Here is a 17,914-nt window from a genome sequence, read left to right on the forward strand (position 1 = left end):
TATACTCCCTTCTTGTTACTCTTCTGGTTGAGTGGCTAACATTGATTGTAAAGTAAAACCTGCAGGCCAAGCCGTTCTTCCAACCGACTCTCCTTCCACACAACCATGGAGTAGGAGCCTGTAGAGTCTCTTGGAGAAATCAGCAGGAAATGTTACAGGCCTGGTCACTCCACACCGTGGGCTTTGGTTCATTTCTCTGTACAGTGGCAACGCTACCTTGCCGCCCTTCAGTTCAATGAATGCATGACTAACAGAGGAGGTGGCACCAAGATGACCATGTGATTTGGGGAGAGGAAGAGATGGCTTTGCAAAGAGGCGGGATGTGTTTTATCAGCCAAAATATACCCAGATGGCACGCTCTTTCTTAAGTCACTCCCCTTTTGGTTCAGACAGTTGCCAGCCTTAAGATCCCACATTCCTTCTGGCTTTTTCTCACAAACATGATTCACCTCTTGATGATATAACACATCTTTATTCCCATGGTGATATTCAGCAGCATTAGTCACAATCATAACAATAAAAGTGTCTCCTCATAATTGAGAAAGACAGAGAGATGAATAATTCAATAATGCTGAAGGCCATCAACATAATCAAAATTCCCTGTAACAGAAGAAGGGGGGAAAAAAGAATCATGGCATTAGCACAATAATGGTTTTTCTGATGACAATGAGGTAGCAACACCCAGGTAAGAAAGGGTCTCCCACAAGTCTCAAGTGTCTCTGATGCTTAGGAAGTAAAATGCTGGAGGATCATGAGAGTATACAGTTGCTTCAGCACAGGATAGCACAGCACATGATTTTCTTAGAGAAAGTCATGCAAAACAATCCACTTTCTATATCATATTCCAGAAATGCCCCATTTCATAAATATACTCAATACAAAGCGATAATGTCAAAAGGTGGTCTGTTGAAGGAGAAAGAAAGGTTAAGAAATAGGAAAAAAATAGAAGCAGAAGTAGAAAAAGAAAGAAAAAAAAGGGGAAACCCCTACAGGCCCAGACAAAAGAGGAACATGTAGAAAAAGATGCACATGAAGGAGCGTAGGTGAATGGTACCATCTTCTGTTCCTTTTATCGCTGCCGGAGACCTTCAAAATGCTGTGCAGCCTGGCAACAGAGAGCGCGGTAGGACACACCTTGTTGGGGCCCAGACGCCGGACACACTAGTGTTTTGCCGGGAAGACTCTGTGAAGGTCCATGTGGGTAACTGTCTCTATGTTCCGACTATAGGTTGAAATACTGTTTTAGAGTCACGTGGCTTTTAATGGCTGCATAATAATATCTCACCGTTTAGTTGCCTTAATTCATTTATTCTTTAGTGACAGGAAATAATTTATTTCCTTTTCCTCCTCTTCTGTTGCATTAAGAATAATATTCTTGTACACACGCCCTTATGTGTAGGTGTCTAACTGCTTTGGAGATAGCTACCTGGATATCTTTCATATAAGTAAATGCCTCCTTGCTTTCCAATATGATAGTAACATTTCAGATTTCTGCCACCGATACATAGGAACATCCTTTTCACCATTTTCCTACCTGTGACAATTTTTATAGCTTTAATTTTTGCCAGACTATTAAATGTATATTTGTCCACTATCAATTTGATTCACATTTCTCTGGTTACTAGTGAATTCAGGCATCACTCTGAGTAGATTTGGCCACCACATTTGCATTTTTGTAAATTCCTTCCTCATGATTTTGTCCATTTTTAAAATTGTGTTCTTGGCTTTTTGTCAGTTATATTCATTCTTTGTATGTAAAAGCATTGAAATTGCTGTTATCTGCCTTAAAAATGTTTTCTACTTATTTTACCATACCAGATTTTATATATAAATATATATGTATTTTATCCCTTTTTTGATTTCCAGATCAATATATATTATACATTCCCATTGTGTCCCTTCCCAGTCAACGCCCTACCCATCCAGAGGCAGCCACTATTCTGATTTCTAACACCATTTATTAATTTTGCCTGTTCATTTTTGTATATGAATTTGCCAGCATAATAGATTGAGATTCATCCATGCTGTTGCATGTATCAGAGGTTTGTTCTCTTTTTTATTGCTAAGTAGTATTCGAATTATCCGTTTCTTTAGCCACTCTGTTGTTGATAGACATTTGAATTGTTTCTAGTTTTTAACTGTTATGAATAGGTTTCTGTGAACATTCTTGTCTCTGTCGTCGAGACATAAAATAGGCCTGGTTAATCTTGATAAAAATTACCAAATAGTTTTCCAATGTGATTGAGCCATTTTACATTCCCACCAAAAATGTGTAAGAATTCCATTTGCTTCGCATTCTTGCCAACATTTGCTTTTGCTAGTTCTTTTCATTAGTCATTCTGGTGAGCATACAAACATTGTGATTTTGAATTTGCATTCCTCTGGTAACTAATAATGTTGAGCACATTTTTACATGCTTACTGGCGGTTGGCGTATCAATCTTTGCAAAATGCTTGTTCAAGATCTACTCATTTCTTAGGTCTTTTTATTATTGATATTCAGCAGTGATTAATATATTCTGGATATGGATCTCCAGTCAGATTTATGCATCCTATGCCTTCTCTTTTCTTGTTTTTTTTTTTAAACTTTTAATTGATTTAATTTTTATAAATGATTTTATTTATTTATGAAAGACACAGAGAGAGGCAGAGACACAGGCAGAGGGAGAAGCACGCTCCCTGTGGGGAGCCCAGTGTGAGACTCCCAGGACCCCAGGATCACACCCTGAGCCACCCAGATGTACCTTCTTTTTTTTTTTAATTGAGATATAATTGTCATATGACATTGTGTAAGTTAAGGCATGCAGGATGTGGATTTGAAGCATTTATATATGCAATATGATTACCGTTGTGGCATTAACTAATATCTTGCTCATGTCACAATTATCATTTCATTTTTTTGTAATGGGAACAATTTAAGATCTAATGTCTTTGCAACATTGAAGTATATAGTACAGTATTTTTAACACTAAACACAATGCTGTACATTAGATCTCCAGAACTTACCCATCTTCTAATTGGAAGCTTGTATTCTTTGACAAACATCTGTCCAAATTCTCCACCCTACAGCCCCTGGTAAACACTCTTCCACTCTGTTTTTATGAATGTGGCTTTTTAAGATTCTACATGTAAGTGATATTGTACAGTATTTGTCTTCCTCCATCTAGTCAGATGGAGATCTCACGTAGCATAGCTTCAAAGTCCATTTATGTTGTTTCAAATGGTAGGATTTCCTTCTTTCTTGTTGCTGCAGCACATATACATCCATTGATGGACGCTTAATTTGTTTCCATGTTTTGATTATTGTAAATAATGCTGCAATAGGTGTTCATATTTTTTTGAGTTAGTGTTTTCTATTTTTTCTGAAAAATATTCAGAAGTTGAATCACTGAATTACATAGTAGTTTTATTTTTGATTTTTTGAGGACTGTCCATATTGTTTTCCACAGTGGCTGCACTAATTTACATTATCACCAACAGTGTGCAATTCCATTTCCTCCGCAACCTCACCAACACTTGTTATTTCTTGTCTTTTTTTGGTAAAAGCCCTCTAACAGATGTGAGGTGATCTCTTGTTGTGGTGTGATTTGCATCTTCCTGATGACTTAGGATACTAGCATCTTTTCATGTACCTGTTAGTCATCTGTTATGTCTTCCTTGAAAAAATGTCTATTCAGATCCTCTGCCTATTTTTTAATTGAATTTTTTTTGCTATCAAGTTGTACAAGTGCTTTATATATTCTACTTATTAGATATATGATTTGTAAATACTTTCTCCTATTCTGTAGACTGAATTTTCACTTTACTAATGATTTCCTTCGTTGTGCAGAAGCTTTTTAGTTTGATACAGTCCGACTTGTTTATTTTGCTTTTGTTGCTTTTGCTTTGGGTGTCAAATTAAAAAAATCATTACCAACACAGATATCAAACAGTTTACTACTTGAGTTTTTTTCTAGGAGTTTTGTGGTTTTAGGTCTTACAGGATCTGAATTGATTTTTGTGTGTAGTGTAAGATAGTGATCAAGTTTCATTTCTTTGTGTGTGGCTGTTTAATTTTTCTCATACTATTTATTGAATAGACTATCCTTTCCCCCATCGTATATTCTTGACTCCTTTGTTGCAAATTAACTGACCATATATGCATGGGTTTATTTCTGGACTCTTAATTCGACTGATCTCTGTGTCTATTTGTTTACTAATACCATACTGTTTTGAAAATTAAAGCTTTGTAGCATAGTTTGAAATCAGGAAATGTGATGCCTTCAGCTTTGTTTTTCTTTCTCAAGATTGCTTTCGCTGTTTGGAATCTTTTGTGGTTCCATAAAATTTTAGGAGTATTTTTTTATTTCTGAGAAAAATGCCATTGGCATTTTGATGGGGATTGCATTAAATCTGTAGATTGCTTTGGGTAGTATGGACATTTTAGCAATACTAATCCTTCCAATCCATGAATAGGAGACATCTTCCCATTTGTGCCTTCAATTTCTTTCATCAATGTTTTACAGTTCTCAGTGTACAGATCTTTCACCTTCCTGATTAAATTTATTCCTAAATAACATTTTTTATGCAATTGTATATATGATTATTTTCTTAATTTCATTCTCATAGCTCTTTATTAGTGTATAGAAATGCAACTATTTTTTTGTATATTGATTTTTGCATCCTGCATTCTAATTGAATTTATTTTCTGAGTTCTAGTATTTTTTTGATGGAGTCTTTAGGTTTTTCTAGGTATAATTAATGTCCTCTGCAAACAGAGACATTTTTACTTCTTCCTTTCTGATTTGGATGCACTTCTTCTCTTCTGTTTTCTTTTTTTTTTTTTTTTAAGATTTTATTTGTTCATGAGAGACACCGACAGAGAGAGACAGAGCCAGAGGCAGAGGAAGAAGCAGGCTCCATGCAGGGAGCCCGATGGTGAACTTGATCCCAGGACCCGGGGGTCACGCTCCGGGCCGAAGGTGGCGCTAAACCGCTGAGCCACCCAGGTGTCCCTCCTCTTCTGCCTTTTTTTTTCTTCTTTCTTTCTTTCTTTCTTTCTTTCTTTCTTTCTTTCTTCCTTCTTCCTTCTTCCTTTCTTTCTTTCTTCCTTCTTTCTTTCTTTCTTTCTTCTTTCTTTCTTTCTTTCTTTCTTCTTTCTTTCTTTCTTTCTTTCTTTTTCTTTCTTTCTTTCTTTCTTTCTTTCTTCTCTTTTTCTTTCTTTCTTTCTTTCCTCTTTCTTTTTTCTTCTTTTTCTTTCTTTCCTTTCTTCTTCCCCCCAATTGCTCTGGCTAGGACTTCTTGTACTAGCTTGAATAGAAATTATGAGTGAGCATCCTTGTCTTGTTCCTGATTTTAGAGGAAAAGCTTTTGGCTTCTTACTGTTTAGTATGTTAGCTATGGGCTTGTCATACATGCCTTTATTATGTTGAGGTATGCGCCTTTATCTCAGTGTGTTGAGAATTTTTTTTTCATGTTGAATTTTGTCAGATTCTTTTTCTTCATGTATTAAGATGGTCTGATGATTTTAATTGTTCATTGTGTTAATGTGATATATCACATTTATTGATTTGTGTATGTTGAACTATATGTACATCCCTGGAATAAATGCCACTTGATAATAGTGCATAAGACTTTTAATAAACTATTGATTTCATTTTGCTAATAATGTGTTGAAGATGTTTGCATCTATGTTTATCCAGGATATTGGCTTGCAATTTTCTTTTCTTATAGTGTACTTGTCTGGCTTTTATATGAGTAATCTTGGGCTTATAAAATGATTTTGGACCTTCCTTTTCTATTTTTTGTAAGATTTTAGGGATTGGTGCTAATTCTTCTTTAAATTTTTAGTAGAATTTGCCAGTGAAGCCATCTCGTTTTGGATTTTTCTTGTGGGAGGCTTTTGATTACTAATTAAGTATTCTTACTAGTAATCAGTGTATTCAGGACTAATTTGTTAATGCCAATTGTTTTCAGTTTTTCTTAGTCGGGTATCTTTACTTCAACTTTACTTTTAAAGAATATTTTCATTGCACATGGAATTCCAATTGGCAGTATTTTATTTTGGCATTTTACAATGTCATTCCAATGCTTTCTGGCCTCTGTCAGGCCTCCAAATGCAAAGTCAGTTAGAAACTTATCTTTGTTCCTTTGAATGTAATGTATTCACCTCCATCTCCACCCCCAGTTTCTTTTGCAGTTTTGCTGTCATCTATCTATCATCTATCTATCCATCTATCATCTCCCCACAGCAAGCTGAGTATCATGTGCTTTAGGTAGTTTTCCTTGTATTTTCCTGTCTGTGGTTCCTGTCTTGTGTTTTACAAAATCATCAGCCATTGTGTCTGTGAGCTTTGGCCTGTGTTACATTTTCATTTTCTCTCCTGCTGTTCTTCAATTGTATATAGGGCACAATTTTTTTTCTGTTCTGCTCTGTATGTCTCTTATGTTTGTTCTTCCTGATATATATATATATTTTTTCTTTTTAATTTTTATTTGTTTTTTTCAGATAGAAAAAGTGAGAGAGAGGAGGAAGCACAGGAGCAGGAGGGAGAGGGAGAAGCCTCTCTGCCTACTGAGCTCTGCCCACTAACTGAGCAGACTGAGCAGAGAGACTGACTCAGGGCTTAATCCCGGGACCCCGGCAAATCCTTAACCGACTGAGTCACCAGGTGCCCCTCTTTCGAATATTTTATATAATTTTCTCCTTTACAGGCATTAGTCTTCATATTTTACACTGATTCTCTTCCTGTGTGCTTCTGATGCGTCTAGTATGCTGTTTGCCCCAGCTGCTGAGTGCTTAGTTTCGTTTGCCATAGTTCAGTTCTCTACATTCCAATGACTATCTATCTAATCAGTTTCAGTGTCCTGTAATATTCTCTAACTTGTTCTCTTCTCTCTTGGACATAACAGCCGTATTTATTGTCAAGATATCTGATGATTCCACCATCTGGGTCACCTCTGAGTGGTTTCTATCATTGATTATTTTTTAAAGATTTATTTGGAGGTGTGAATGAGGGGCAGAAGGAGAGGGAGAAAAAGAATCCCGAAGCAGACTCCTGAGCACAGACCCTGATGTGGGCTCCATCCCAGGACCCTGATATCCTGACCTGAGCTGAAATCAAGAGTTGGACACTGAACCAACTGAGCCACTCAGGTGCCCCGATTATTGTGGTTTTGTGTCTCAGACCTTCTGTCCTATCTTCTGACATGACTAGTTTGTTTTGTTTTGTTTTGTTTTATTCCTAGTAATAGACATAGTATGCAAAAAAATGGTAGGAATTCTAAGTTGTATTCTTTCTCTGGGGAAGATTTAATTTTCTTTCACCTGACAGATTAAGGGAAGGTAACTATGATCAAAATAATTCAAGGATGAATTTCAGTTTTTGGGTCAGTGGTCTGTTTCCTTTGTCCTTAGTTCTAGGATGTATCTTTCTTCACAAGTGAAATTTTGGGGTCTTTACCAGACTCCACCCTTTCTCTCAGTGGACAATGTGTGTGTGTCCCCAGCACTGCATGACTCCTGAAATCTCTTCTTGGCCTTTTAGCCTCTTAGCTTCCTAACAACTTGGCCTTTGAGCTTTGCATCCTATACATCTTAGGTGTAGGCAAATAACTTGTGGAGGAAAGCAATGGAGAATTTTGGGTCCTTTTCAACGTGTCCAAGTTTTACACATTCCTTGCACTTTAAATTCTGGCTTCCATGGTTTCTTTCGTGTGTATTCGAACAATTTTTTTGTCATTTTGATAAGCTTTTAATAAAAGTGGTTTTCACTAGAAAGATGCTTTGATATAAACTACTCTGTTGTAACCAGAAAAAAGCATTTGTATGTTTATTACTATTTTCAGAAAACCAGTTGTTGGGTTATTTTGATCCATTCTAATGTGTGCATGATTTTTTTTTTTTTTACTAATTTCTGCTCTTGTCATTATATATTAATTCCTTTGTTCCTCTTCCTTTGGAACAAGAATTTTTCCTGTTTTCTCTCCTTTAATCTCTGAGATTAATATTTGAACCATTATTTTCAAAGTTTCATATTTTATAGTACCTACATTTCTAAACTATGAATTATCTTAAAAGTACTGCTTTACCTTCTGCCCTCAAGTTTTTGAGATTTCATTTCAGAACATTTTTGGATTTATATTATGATTTCTTCCCTTATCCAATAATTACTTTAATGCATACTTCTTAATATCTTACCACATAGGGTCTTTTGAAATTATTTTTGTCATTGTTTATTATTTTATTGCATAAGAACATACACTAGGACTTCAACCTTGGTATTTATCTGGAATTGATATATTTAGCAATATATAGTCATCCTTTGTTGGTTATGTGTTACAAAATGTGTATTTTTGGTTGTTGGGTAGAGTAGACTAAGTATATCTATACCATTATTAAAACATATCAAAGTCTAGGGACACCTGGGAGGCTCAGTGGTTGAGCATCTGTCTTCAGCTCAGGTCATGATCCGGGGTCCTGGGATTGAGTCCCGCATAGGGCTCGCTGCATGGAGCCTGCTTCTCCCTCTGCCTATGTCTCTACCTCTCTCTGTGTGTCTTTCATGAGTATATAAATAAAATCTTTAAAAAATATATATCGAAGTTTAAAGTTCTTCAAACCTTCACCTTCTTCTCAGAGAAAACTCAGGCCATTAGCAAACACAAATAGCAAAAACACCATTTGCTCCCTTCTCACTTACTTATATGTTAATGACTGACTGGCATTTTAACTACTTTATTTTAAATCTCAGTATATATTATTATTACTGCATTACACAAGAAGTATTTACTTGTATTTGTCCACACATTTTATCACATTCTTTGTCTTCATTCCTTCTTGCATCTCATTGTATTATCATTTTCTTTCTATTTGAAGTTCATTCTTTATCATTCCTTTAATGCTAGTCTGCAGGGGGAAAATTCAATTTTTGTACCTCTAAAAATTCTTCACTTCATTTTTGTAAGGATTTTTCTTTTCATTTTTTGTTCCAAGTTTTTGTTTAAGTTCTAGTTAGTTAACATGTAGTGTAATACTGGTTTCAGTAGTAGAATTTAGTGATTCATCACTTACATACAACACCCAGTGCTCATCACAAGTGCCCTCCTTCATGCCCATTATCTACTTAGCCCGTCCCCTGCCCACTTCCTTCCACCAACCCTCAGCTTGTCCTCTACAGTTAGAAATCTATTTCCCGGTTTGCCTCTCTCTTTATTTTCCTCCTTTGTTCATCTGTTTTGTTTTTTAAATTCCATATGTGAGTGAAATCGTGTGGTATTTGTCTTTCTCTGACCAATTGATTTCACTTAGCATAGTACTCTCTAGTTCCATCCATGCCATTGCAAATGGAAAGATTTCATTCTTTTTTATAGCTCGCAACAATGAGCAGTGAATGATAAGTTATTGGTTGGCAGTTATTTTTTTCAGAACACTGAAGATATTGTTCAATCTTGTGGCTTTTATTGTTGCTTTTGAGAAGTTAGATGTCAGTCCAGTTGCTTCTACTTTTTCCTTTTGGTAATTTAGTTTTTGTTTTAGTTTTAGATAATATTACTGGGAATTGATAAAGAAAAAAATCCCCATGATTTGAAAAATAACTGTACTTTGACTCAACAAATTGATAAACTGCAAAAGGATATATATATATATATATATATATATATATATATATACACAAGACTATATATCTAAGTTCAAGATTTTAACATAAGATGTCTCAGAGCTTCATGTCAAAATAAGGCCACAGAGAAATCTTTTAATGGTACTTCCATGTAAATTCATGTTTTCCCAAAATTAGACCATTGACTGTCCCTATAACTTGTGTAGTTTGCAAATCTAACCATTTCGTTTCCAGGCTACTGTTACTGTCCCCTAAAATTGCCTTATGACTATTCCAGATGATGAAACCCTATAAATGCCCTTTTCTGTTTCCCCCTATTGTGTCTGAGAGCCTATGTTCCCCCTTGATCACCAAATTTAATAAATTCAGCTTTTAATTGTCACTGATTTTCCTGGTGGTCTTTGACAGTGCTAGATAGTCACAGAGGCCCCAGAGAGGTCTAGCCAGACTACTCACAATTAAGGTTCTAGTCTGTTCACTCATTTATTGGTGATTCCACTGACTACCTGTGGGCAGCCCAGTCCAGGGTTTGCACATTCATGGTGATGAGGTAAGTCTAGCACTTTTTATTGAGTAGGGTTTAATTTATTTGTCCTAGGAATCAGGTTTCCCAGGACTTTTTCATTATCTCTTCACATCTGTTCTTGTTTTCTTTTCCCTTGATGGAGTGGTGGTGAAGAAAAAGATGGTCTGTCAAATCTTTGACACTAACTATCTTGTCTATTCATCTGCCTTTTATCTATATTTTTGCCAATCTATAAAAATAAATCCCAGGGAAGGAGTTATGTGTTGTTAGCTTACCACCAGGAGTAATAAGTAAAATGTTCTTTGAACAATACCTTGTCTAGGACCAATTATCTTGGATTAATCATTAAAGTCTTATAAGAACCTTCTCCAGTCTTGTCTATATGTTGGAAATTTGCTGTAAGAGAGACTCTTCTTCACATATTCCCCTGTTGTAGCCTGCTGATTTCTTGTCAGAAAAGCTTTGGATTTTCCAAGGCCTTCACTATCCCTATTATCTTCTTACTTCCTGGTAATCATTGACTAAATTCTCAGAAATTAATTCTGTACTATATCTCAGTGAATGATTTGACTTTCATCTTGATGACTCTGATTATAAAATAAATTTGTCTTTTTTTTTTCCACTAGCAGATGTGGACTACTCTCCCTTTCCAGCCATCTAATTATTCATTCTTTGTCACCTTAGATAGGTAATTGGTTATTTTGGAAATATCAGAGAAAGAGTACACTTAAGCCTCATTGGATAAGGTCTTACTAAAATCACCACCACTACTTCCATACTACCACACTTATTACAGATATTAAGCTGTAGTCCTCTAGTAACTTTACAAAAGTAAATGGTCCAAATGATAGGACACCTAATACACAGGTGGCCCAAGCTCCTCAGAATTAGGAACTAGACTGCTCCACTCAAGATGACTGAAACAAAACTACCCTCCCTCAAGATGACCAATGCCATTGATGGTGATTGGATCATCCTCTCAGCTATTTTATCTCCTCTGTGCTAATTTAAGGTTTTAGATTATTTGGTAGACAATCCTACTAACACAATACTACCCAGACAGCTTTCTTGAAAATCAATATTGTCATGTTTCTTCATTCATTCATGCTGACAAAAGAGACAAACTCCTGAAACTGATCAAGAAGAAGTAGGAAATCTAAGTATACTGATAACAGATAATTCTTACAATTTCCCACAAAGAAAAGCCCAGACCCAGGAGATTTCACCAGTGAAGACTTCCAAATGTTTAAGGAAAGTTTCATATCATTTTAATCAAATTTGCCAAAAAGTATCACAGGAAGCAATGCTTTCTAACTCATTTTATAATGCCAGTAATAACCAGACACAAATAAAGTCAGCACAAAAAAAGATGACTATAGGTCAATATCCGTTACAAATATAGATGCAAAAATCCTTAACAAAATACTAGAAAGTCGAATCCAACAACATTTAAAGAAAATTAAATGGCATGACTGAGAAGGATTTATCCCAGGAATGTAAAGTTTATTTAAGATAAAAAAGTCAATCAGTGCAATCAATGCATCATAACAATAGAACAAAGGACAAAAACCATATGATCATCTCAGTTGATACAGAGAAAGTATTTCACTAAACTCAACACACATCATGAATATGTTCAACAAACTAGGAAGAGAAAAAACTTCTTCAACATGGTCAAGTCCATCTAAAAAACCCTGGGTCAACATCATACTTAATGATGAAAGACAATATGTTTTCCTTCTAAATACAGGAAAAAGATGAGGAAGGATATTTGCTCTTGCAACTTTGATTTTACTTCGATGTGGACTCCCTTTTCCTTAGGTGATGACTCTCCAGCTTTCTTGGCAGATTTTGATGGATCTTGATTATTTTTTCTTTCCACATAGATTTACATTTTTTACACTTCCTTAAACTAGTATTAGTGGTGTTTTGTAAAGAGCAGGATTAAATGCCTGTTTTCAGTATATACTATGTTTAATCAGAAGTCTAGTCTAAATATTAAATCTAAAACCAAAACCATAAAAACACTCACAATTCTAATGTACATCTGGGACTATGAATTACTACCATACTGCTATACCTGTAGTTTTCTTCTTATAGCACTCTTTTACATTATACTAATTGGTGTACATGTTTTATCTTCTCTACTCATCTCTGAATTCCTAAAAGTGGAGGGTTGTAATGTGTTTATTTTTCTATTCCACAATGCCTGGTATAACCCATCAGAAATTATGATTTTTGTAAATGTTTGTAAATAAAAGAAAATATATGTGCCCACAACATTATTTGGATTTTGCTGATTGGATGCTAATAAACTTTTACGATGAATACACCTATTACTCCTTGCCATAAAAAAAAAGCAGTATACTTACAATGAATAGGGTAGCAATGCCTTGACACTGACTAACTGTTTGAACATAGCCACAAAAGTAGTGTTGATCTAGAATGAGACCAAATGCAATGAGAATGATTCCAGCTGTTGCTCCCAGGGCACTAAGAAAATTCATTATTCGGCTCATCTTCACCTGAAAGAGATGAAGATCATGACATTGTGTCTACACACAAAGCAACAGTGAGGGAGACTGGATGGAGAGAGGATTTTAGTCACAGCACTGCAATGCCACAAGGCAGTTGTGTGATCCTATGGGTGTGACACTTCATCCCTTTGGGCTTCAGGCTCCCAGACACAGAATGAGGGAATCCAATGAACTTTTAATAACCCTTCCATTTCCCACAATCTGTACCTAAGTTAACTCCCATTTAGTTGGGGGGAGGGATGCACACTGAACAAAAGAGGTACTTAGGCGTAGCCACATTGATGCTCTGGTAAAAGTCATGACCTACTTACATTTTTGTTTTATGACTCTGTTTAACTAAACACTGTATATCTTTGCAATTTTATTTTTTCCTAAAACTTCAAACCTACAGGAGAAGTCCTGTGTTGGAAATAATTTATTGGATTGTTGATTAATTGATTAATATTTGATTCATTGAGAAAAGTAAAAATATTCTACTTATGATTTATCTGTAAGTTAAAATTTTGCATTATTAACACTGTATTATTTATTTTGAACTTCTGCTTTTAAGATTTAACTAGGTTGTCTTCACAGTGTGTCTATGAGTCACACTAGTGCCTTTCAAAGTGTCTGGCATGAGGTGACACCAAAAATACTTACAGAAAAAATGAATGAATGAGTTACTGGAATATTGAGACCCATTTCACCATTTGGTTTAGGAACTTGGCATTTATTCTATGCCTCAGTGTTTTCATATATAAAATAAGAAACTGGATAACCTAGAAAACTCTTCTGGCACTAGTGTTTTATGATTCTATGGACAAGAGACAAATGCCCTTGATTGGTGTCAGTACTTGACAGTTTGTGGAATTATAGTGGGTTAATGATTTTCCAAATTCATTTTCGAGGTGAAAATCAATTATTTCAGAGTTGCAAATTTTTAGTAAAGGACAAAATGTAACTCACCAGAGTTCCTGTGGGTTTTCTTTCCAGTGCAACTAGGAAGGCTCCAGAATTAATGAACTATTAAAAAGAATAAATAATCTCAGTGATAGGCTTGCTTAACTGAAATTAAAGAGTTCTCAGAGAATAGAATCCCTTTGTTTCTTTTGCATTCCTACCTTCCTAGCTCACATGATCCGGAGCAGTGAGCACAGATGCCTCATAATATTGTCAGCAAATAATTAGTGGACAAATTGCTGGACTAGAAATTATTTTAGCCTTAACTATTTGAACATGGGATTTTTGGCTTTAGTTTTCTTATACACCTTCTTTGTATAGCTGTTGTGGACTCAGCTCTGATATGACACACTGGTGTCAAACCAGTTTCACAACCAATAAGATCAGATTCCGTCATTCATTTTTTTTTAATTTATTTCTTCATGACAGACACACAGAGAGAGGTGGAGACACAGGCAGAGGGAGAAGCAGGCTCCATGCAGGGAGCCTGACGTGGGACTCAATCCCGGGACCCCAGGTTCATGACCAGGGTCCAAGGCAGACGCTCAACCGTTGAGCCCTCCAGGGGCCCCAGATTCTGTCTTTCTTACAAGAAACACCTTTCACACCATTTGTGATCCAGTATGTTCTTCTAACTAATATGCCTGGAATTCTGAAAACAATCTTAAATATATGTGTATGTATTCATGTGTGTATGTATATATGTAATATAATATGTATTATGTGTATGTATACATATAAAGTATATAATATATATGTACACACACATATATAGACATACTTGTTTATCATCCATTAATTGTCGAGGGGTTGGCTTTTGTGAATAATGCTGCTCTAGACATGGAGGTGCAGATATATCTTTGACATAGGGTTTTCATTTCCTTTGGATATATTCCCAGAAGTGGAATTGCTGGATCATATGGTAATTCTATTTTTAATATTTTGAGGAAACTTCATTACATCTTTCATAGTGAGGGTTCATGTATTATTAACCTTTGGATCCTCTTTGCCTTCCTCTATGTATGTGGCTTATAATAAATATCAACTCATTTTGAATGAATGAATGGACAAATGACATCAAAACCCAAGGGCATATTCCCAAAGGAACTTCAGGACTGATGGAACATCAGCAATTCTGATGAATTAATGGGGAAATAATTCCAGCAAAGTTGATTTTTATATTATCTTTTCAAGCGTATCATATAACCGAATGCAGCTCATTTTGTGGTTAAGAATTCCCTAGATTCCCTGTTGGCATGGCTTCAGATTAAACTCATTGACTATACTCACCAAAACAGAGCTCCAGAATGGATATCCTGAAATAAATATAAAGGGGAACCTTGGGTATGGATTTTCCAGAGTGAAAAGGAAAATGACTCCAAAAGAAAAGTTCATCACTCCAAATAGGATCTGCATAGCCTGTAAATAGAGAGAAAAGTCATGGTAAGGAAAAAGCGGAATAGTGGGTTACCTTTCAAAAAATGTACACAATCTTCTTTTGGTTAAAAGGATTTGACAATTACCTTGTTTTATAAATAAGGGGAGGATAGTAGAAGCCCCTTCGTGATTCTCCCAGGTGCTTTCTTGATTCCTTTATCTGATATTTGGTAACAGGTAAAATGATCTAGATCAATGCTCTGGCAAATGTAGTCCAGGGATTGGTAACATTAGGATCACCTGAGAATGAGAGATGCAGACTCTCAGGCCCTATATCCTATATCCCATACTTACTGAATAGAATCTCCAGGTTAGGCTGAGAGGTCCATGTCAAACTCTCCAAGCAGGACAGAAATGCAAATCAAAACCTCAAAGATATAGGACCTCACATTAAAATGGCTATCATCGAAAAGACAAGATAGCAGGTGCTGGTGAGGATGTGGTGCACCGTTGGTGGGGATGTATCACTATAGAAAACAGTATGTATTCTGTTTTGTCTTTTAATCCCATTAAATCTTTCAAGTCTAATTTGCTCTTTTGCCATTCCCAAACTATGCTACCATGATGCTTTCTCTATCTATCTTTATCTATCTCTATTCTTCTTTCCTTGTGTCCTTTTCATTATTAAAATTCCATCACTGATTCAGGGTTCAGATTAAGTACCGAATTTGCCATGGCATTGTCTCATTGCTTATAATTTTTATTTTTTTTAAAGATTTTATTTATTTATTCATGAGAATGAGAGAGAGAGAGGAGAGAGAGAGAGAGAGGAGAGAGAGAGAGAGAGAGAGAGGCAGAGACACAGGCAGAGGGAGAAGCAGCCTCCATGCAGGGAGCCTGATTGGGACGGGATCCCACATCTCCAAGATCACGCCCTGGAGGGAAGGCAGCGCTAAACCTCTGAGCCACCCGGGCTGCCCTGTCTCATCGCTTTCAGATAGAAGTAACTGTTTCCCCTCTGGGTTCTCCTGCCCCTCACCCTCAACCATTTGTGGCTCTTGTTAGATGCTATATTTAAATGTGATGGTTAATATTGTTATTTTATTATTTCTAAATATTACTTTATTATTTCTAAATTATGTATTTATTCTCCTCAATGAGATAAACTAGGTCATATTTATTTCTGTAACCCCCATAGTATCTAATATATTTTTTGCCCAGTTTAATCCATATTTGTTAAAGCAATTTGAACTCTAGCAGAAGTTTCAGTACCATTATATTTGAATAGATACTAAAGCAGTTTAGACTGGTGGTCCTTTTCTGTATGTCAGTGGGCCATCTTTCTTCACCCCCCACCCTGGGAAAAAGTACATTTCTTTCTATTTTCTATTCTTGAAGCCTTGGGATTGAAAGATAAAATATTTTGTAAGATATAGGCACTATCATATCTTTAAACATACTGAATCACATTTTCTGAAAAAGATAATTAATATTCATGAAATAAGTAGATGGGGAGGTGAGCATTTACAGTATTAAGGGGATTTTCTGCAAAAGCCCCACATATAAACATATCATATCATATTGTGAAAATGAATTCTGAGTTTTGATTGAGAAAATGTAGAACTGTAGACTCAATAACCCAGGATATAAAATCTGATCTGTTGACTTCTACTTGATTTTCTCTTCCTTTTCTCTGAACTTGACTAGGAAAAAAACCCCTAGATGGTCAGCTTGGAGATTTTTACTTTAACTGCAACCTTCAAGAGCCCAGGGATTTTGGCTTATTCATTTTGTATTTTCCTCTCCATAGACCCTTGTACACAATTGGTTTAGAAATATGACACATACTTCCTGAATTGAATGGAAATAAAAGTTGGAATTACCTTGAAACATTGTGCCACTAGATATTTCTTTCCCTTTTCTTCCCCCTTCCATCTCCCGTCCTAGTTTAGCTTCTATTGCAAAGTTTTGGAATCTATAATACTCTGCTGAGGTGGCTGATTAAGCCCGTGGTTCATAGACTGGGTGGCTTATAAACAACAGAAACTTATTTCTTGTGATTCTGGAGGTTGAAAGTTTGAGATCAGGGTGTCAGCATGATTAGGTTCTGGAGTAGACCCCTTCTGGGTTGCAGACTGATGACTTCCCTTTTGTAACTTCACATGGTGGAAAGAAAGCTAGCTACCTCTCTGACCTCTTTTTATAAGGGCACTAATCTCATTCATGAGGGCTTTACCATCATGAATGAATTACCCCCAAAAGCCCCACCTCCAGACACCATTACATTGGAATTATGGTTTCAACTATGAATTGTCGGGAACACAAATAGTCCATAACACATCCTCAGTAGAGTATACATTGTGGAAAATCTGACTTACCCCTAAGATTTTCATTTTTGTAGCAAGTAATTTTGGAAAAGCACTCTTAGACTCAAAGGTTGGGGCTGTAAGGTCTGTTGGCTGCACGTCAGGAATAGTGATCTCTGGAGGAAATACCAGAAATACAGGATTATGTGCAGTTTTTGGATTCATGATGGTGCAGTTGATATTTTGAAACTAAAAAATGTTCTTGATGGTACTTCAGTCTAGACCATGTTCTTCTCCTGTACCAAGGGTGTCTGGAGCTCTGGCATTGTTGTGCTTTGTCTTGGAATTATAGAACCATAGAGTCACAAAGTCATGGAATCTCGGACTGGTCAAGATCTCAAGGTTAGTGAGTAGAATACCCAGGACTGGAGGTCGGAGGACCTGCCCAGTAGTCCTAGTTTAGTCAGGAATTCACTGTGACCTTGGACAAGTCACACCCTTCTCTTGGTTTCAGATTCCATAGATGTACATTGATCAGGCTGAGCTAGATGATCTGTGAAAACATTTTAGTTCCCAAATAAATGAGTATTGTGAACACTTATTCTAGTTCTCTGTCTTCAGGAGGTAGGGG

General features: G+C 36.1%; 1 protein-coding gene across 1 annotated transcript; it reads right to left on the reverse strand.

Annotated features, from left to right (window-relative positions):
* Nucleotides 1–498: 498 nt before the first annotated feature.
* On the reverse strand, nt 499–17,508 carry LOC129504743 (membrane-spanning 4-domains subfamily A member 5-like). Its single transcript, XM_055317583.1, has 5 exons — nt 17,356–17,508; nt 14,891–15,019; nt 13,607–13,663; nt 12,497–12,649; nt 499–600 (listed from the first exon to the last, which is right to left on the reverse strand). The coding sequence occupies exons 1-5, from the start codon at nt 17,506–17,508 to the stop codon at nt 499–501; spliced, it is 594 nt and encodes a 197-aa protein (XP_055173558.1).
* Between the last annotated feature and the right edge of the window lie 406 nt (nt 17,509–17,914).

This window comes from Nyctereutes procyonoides, unplaced genomic scaffold (assembly GCF_905146905.1).
Source record: "Nyctereutes procyonoides isolate TBG_1078 unplaced genomic scaffold, NYPRO_anot_genome, whole genome shotgun sequence".
NCBI lineage: Eukaryota > Metazoa > Chordata > Mammalia > Carnivora > Canidae > Nyctereutes > Nyctereutes procyonoides.

Coding starts and splice junctions, on each gene's coding strand:
- LOC129504743 (XM_055317583.1), bottom strand. CDS start 17,508: ATGAATCCAAAAACTGCACATAATCCTGTATTTCTGGTATTTCCTCCA. Junction 15,020..17,355: donor CAAAAATGAAAATCTTAGGG/GTAAGTCAGATT, acceptor CTCTATTTACAG/GCTATGCAGATCCTATTTGG. Junction 13,664..14,890: donor CATTCTGGAGCTCTGTTTTG/GTGAGTATAGTC, acceptor TCTTTTTAATAG/TTCATTAATTCTGGAGCCTT.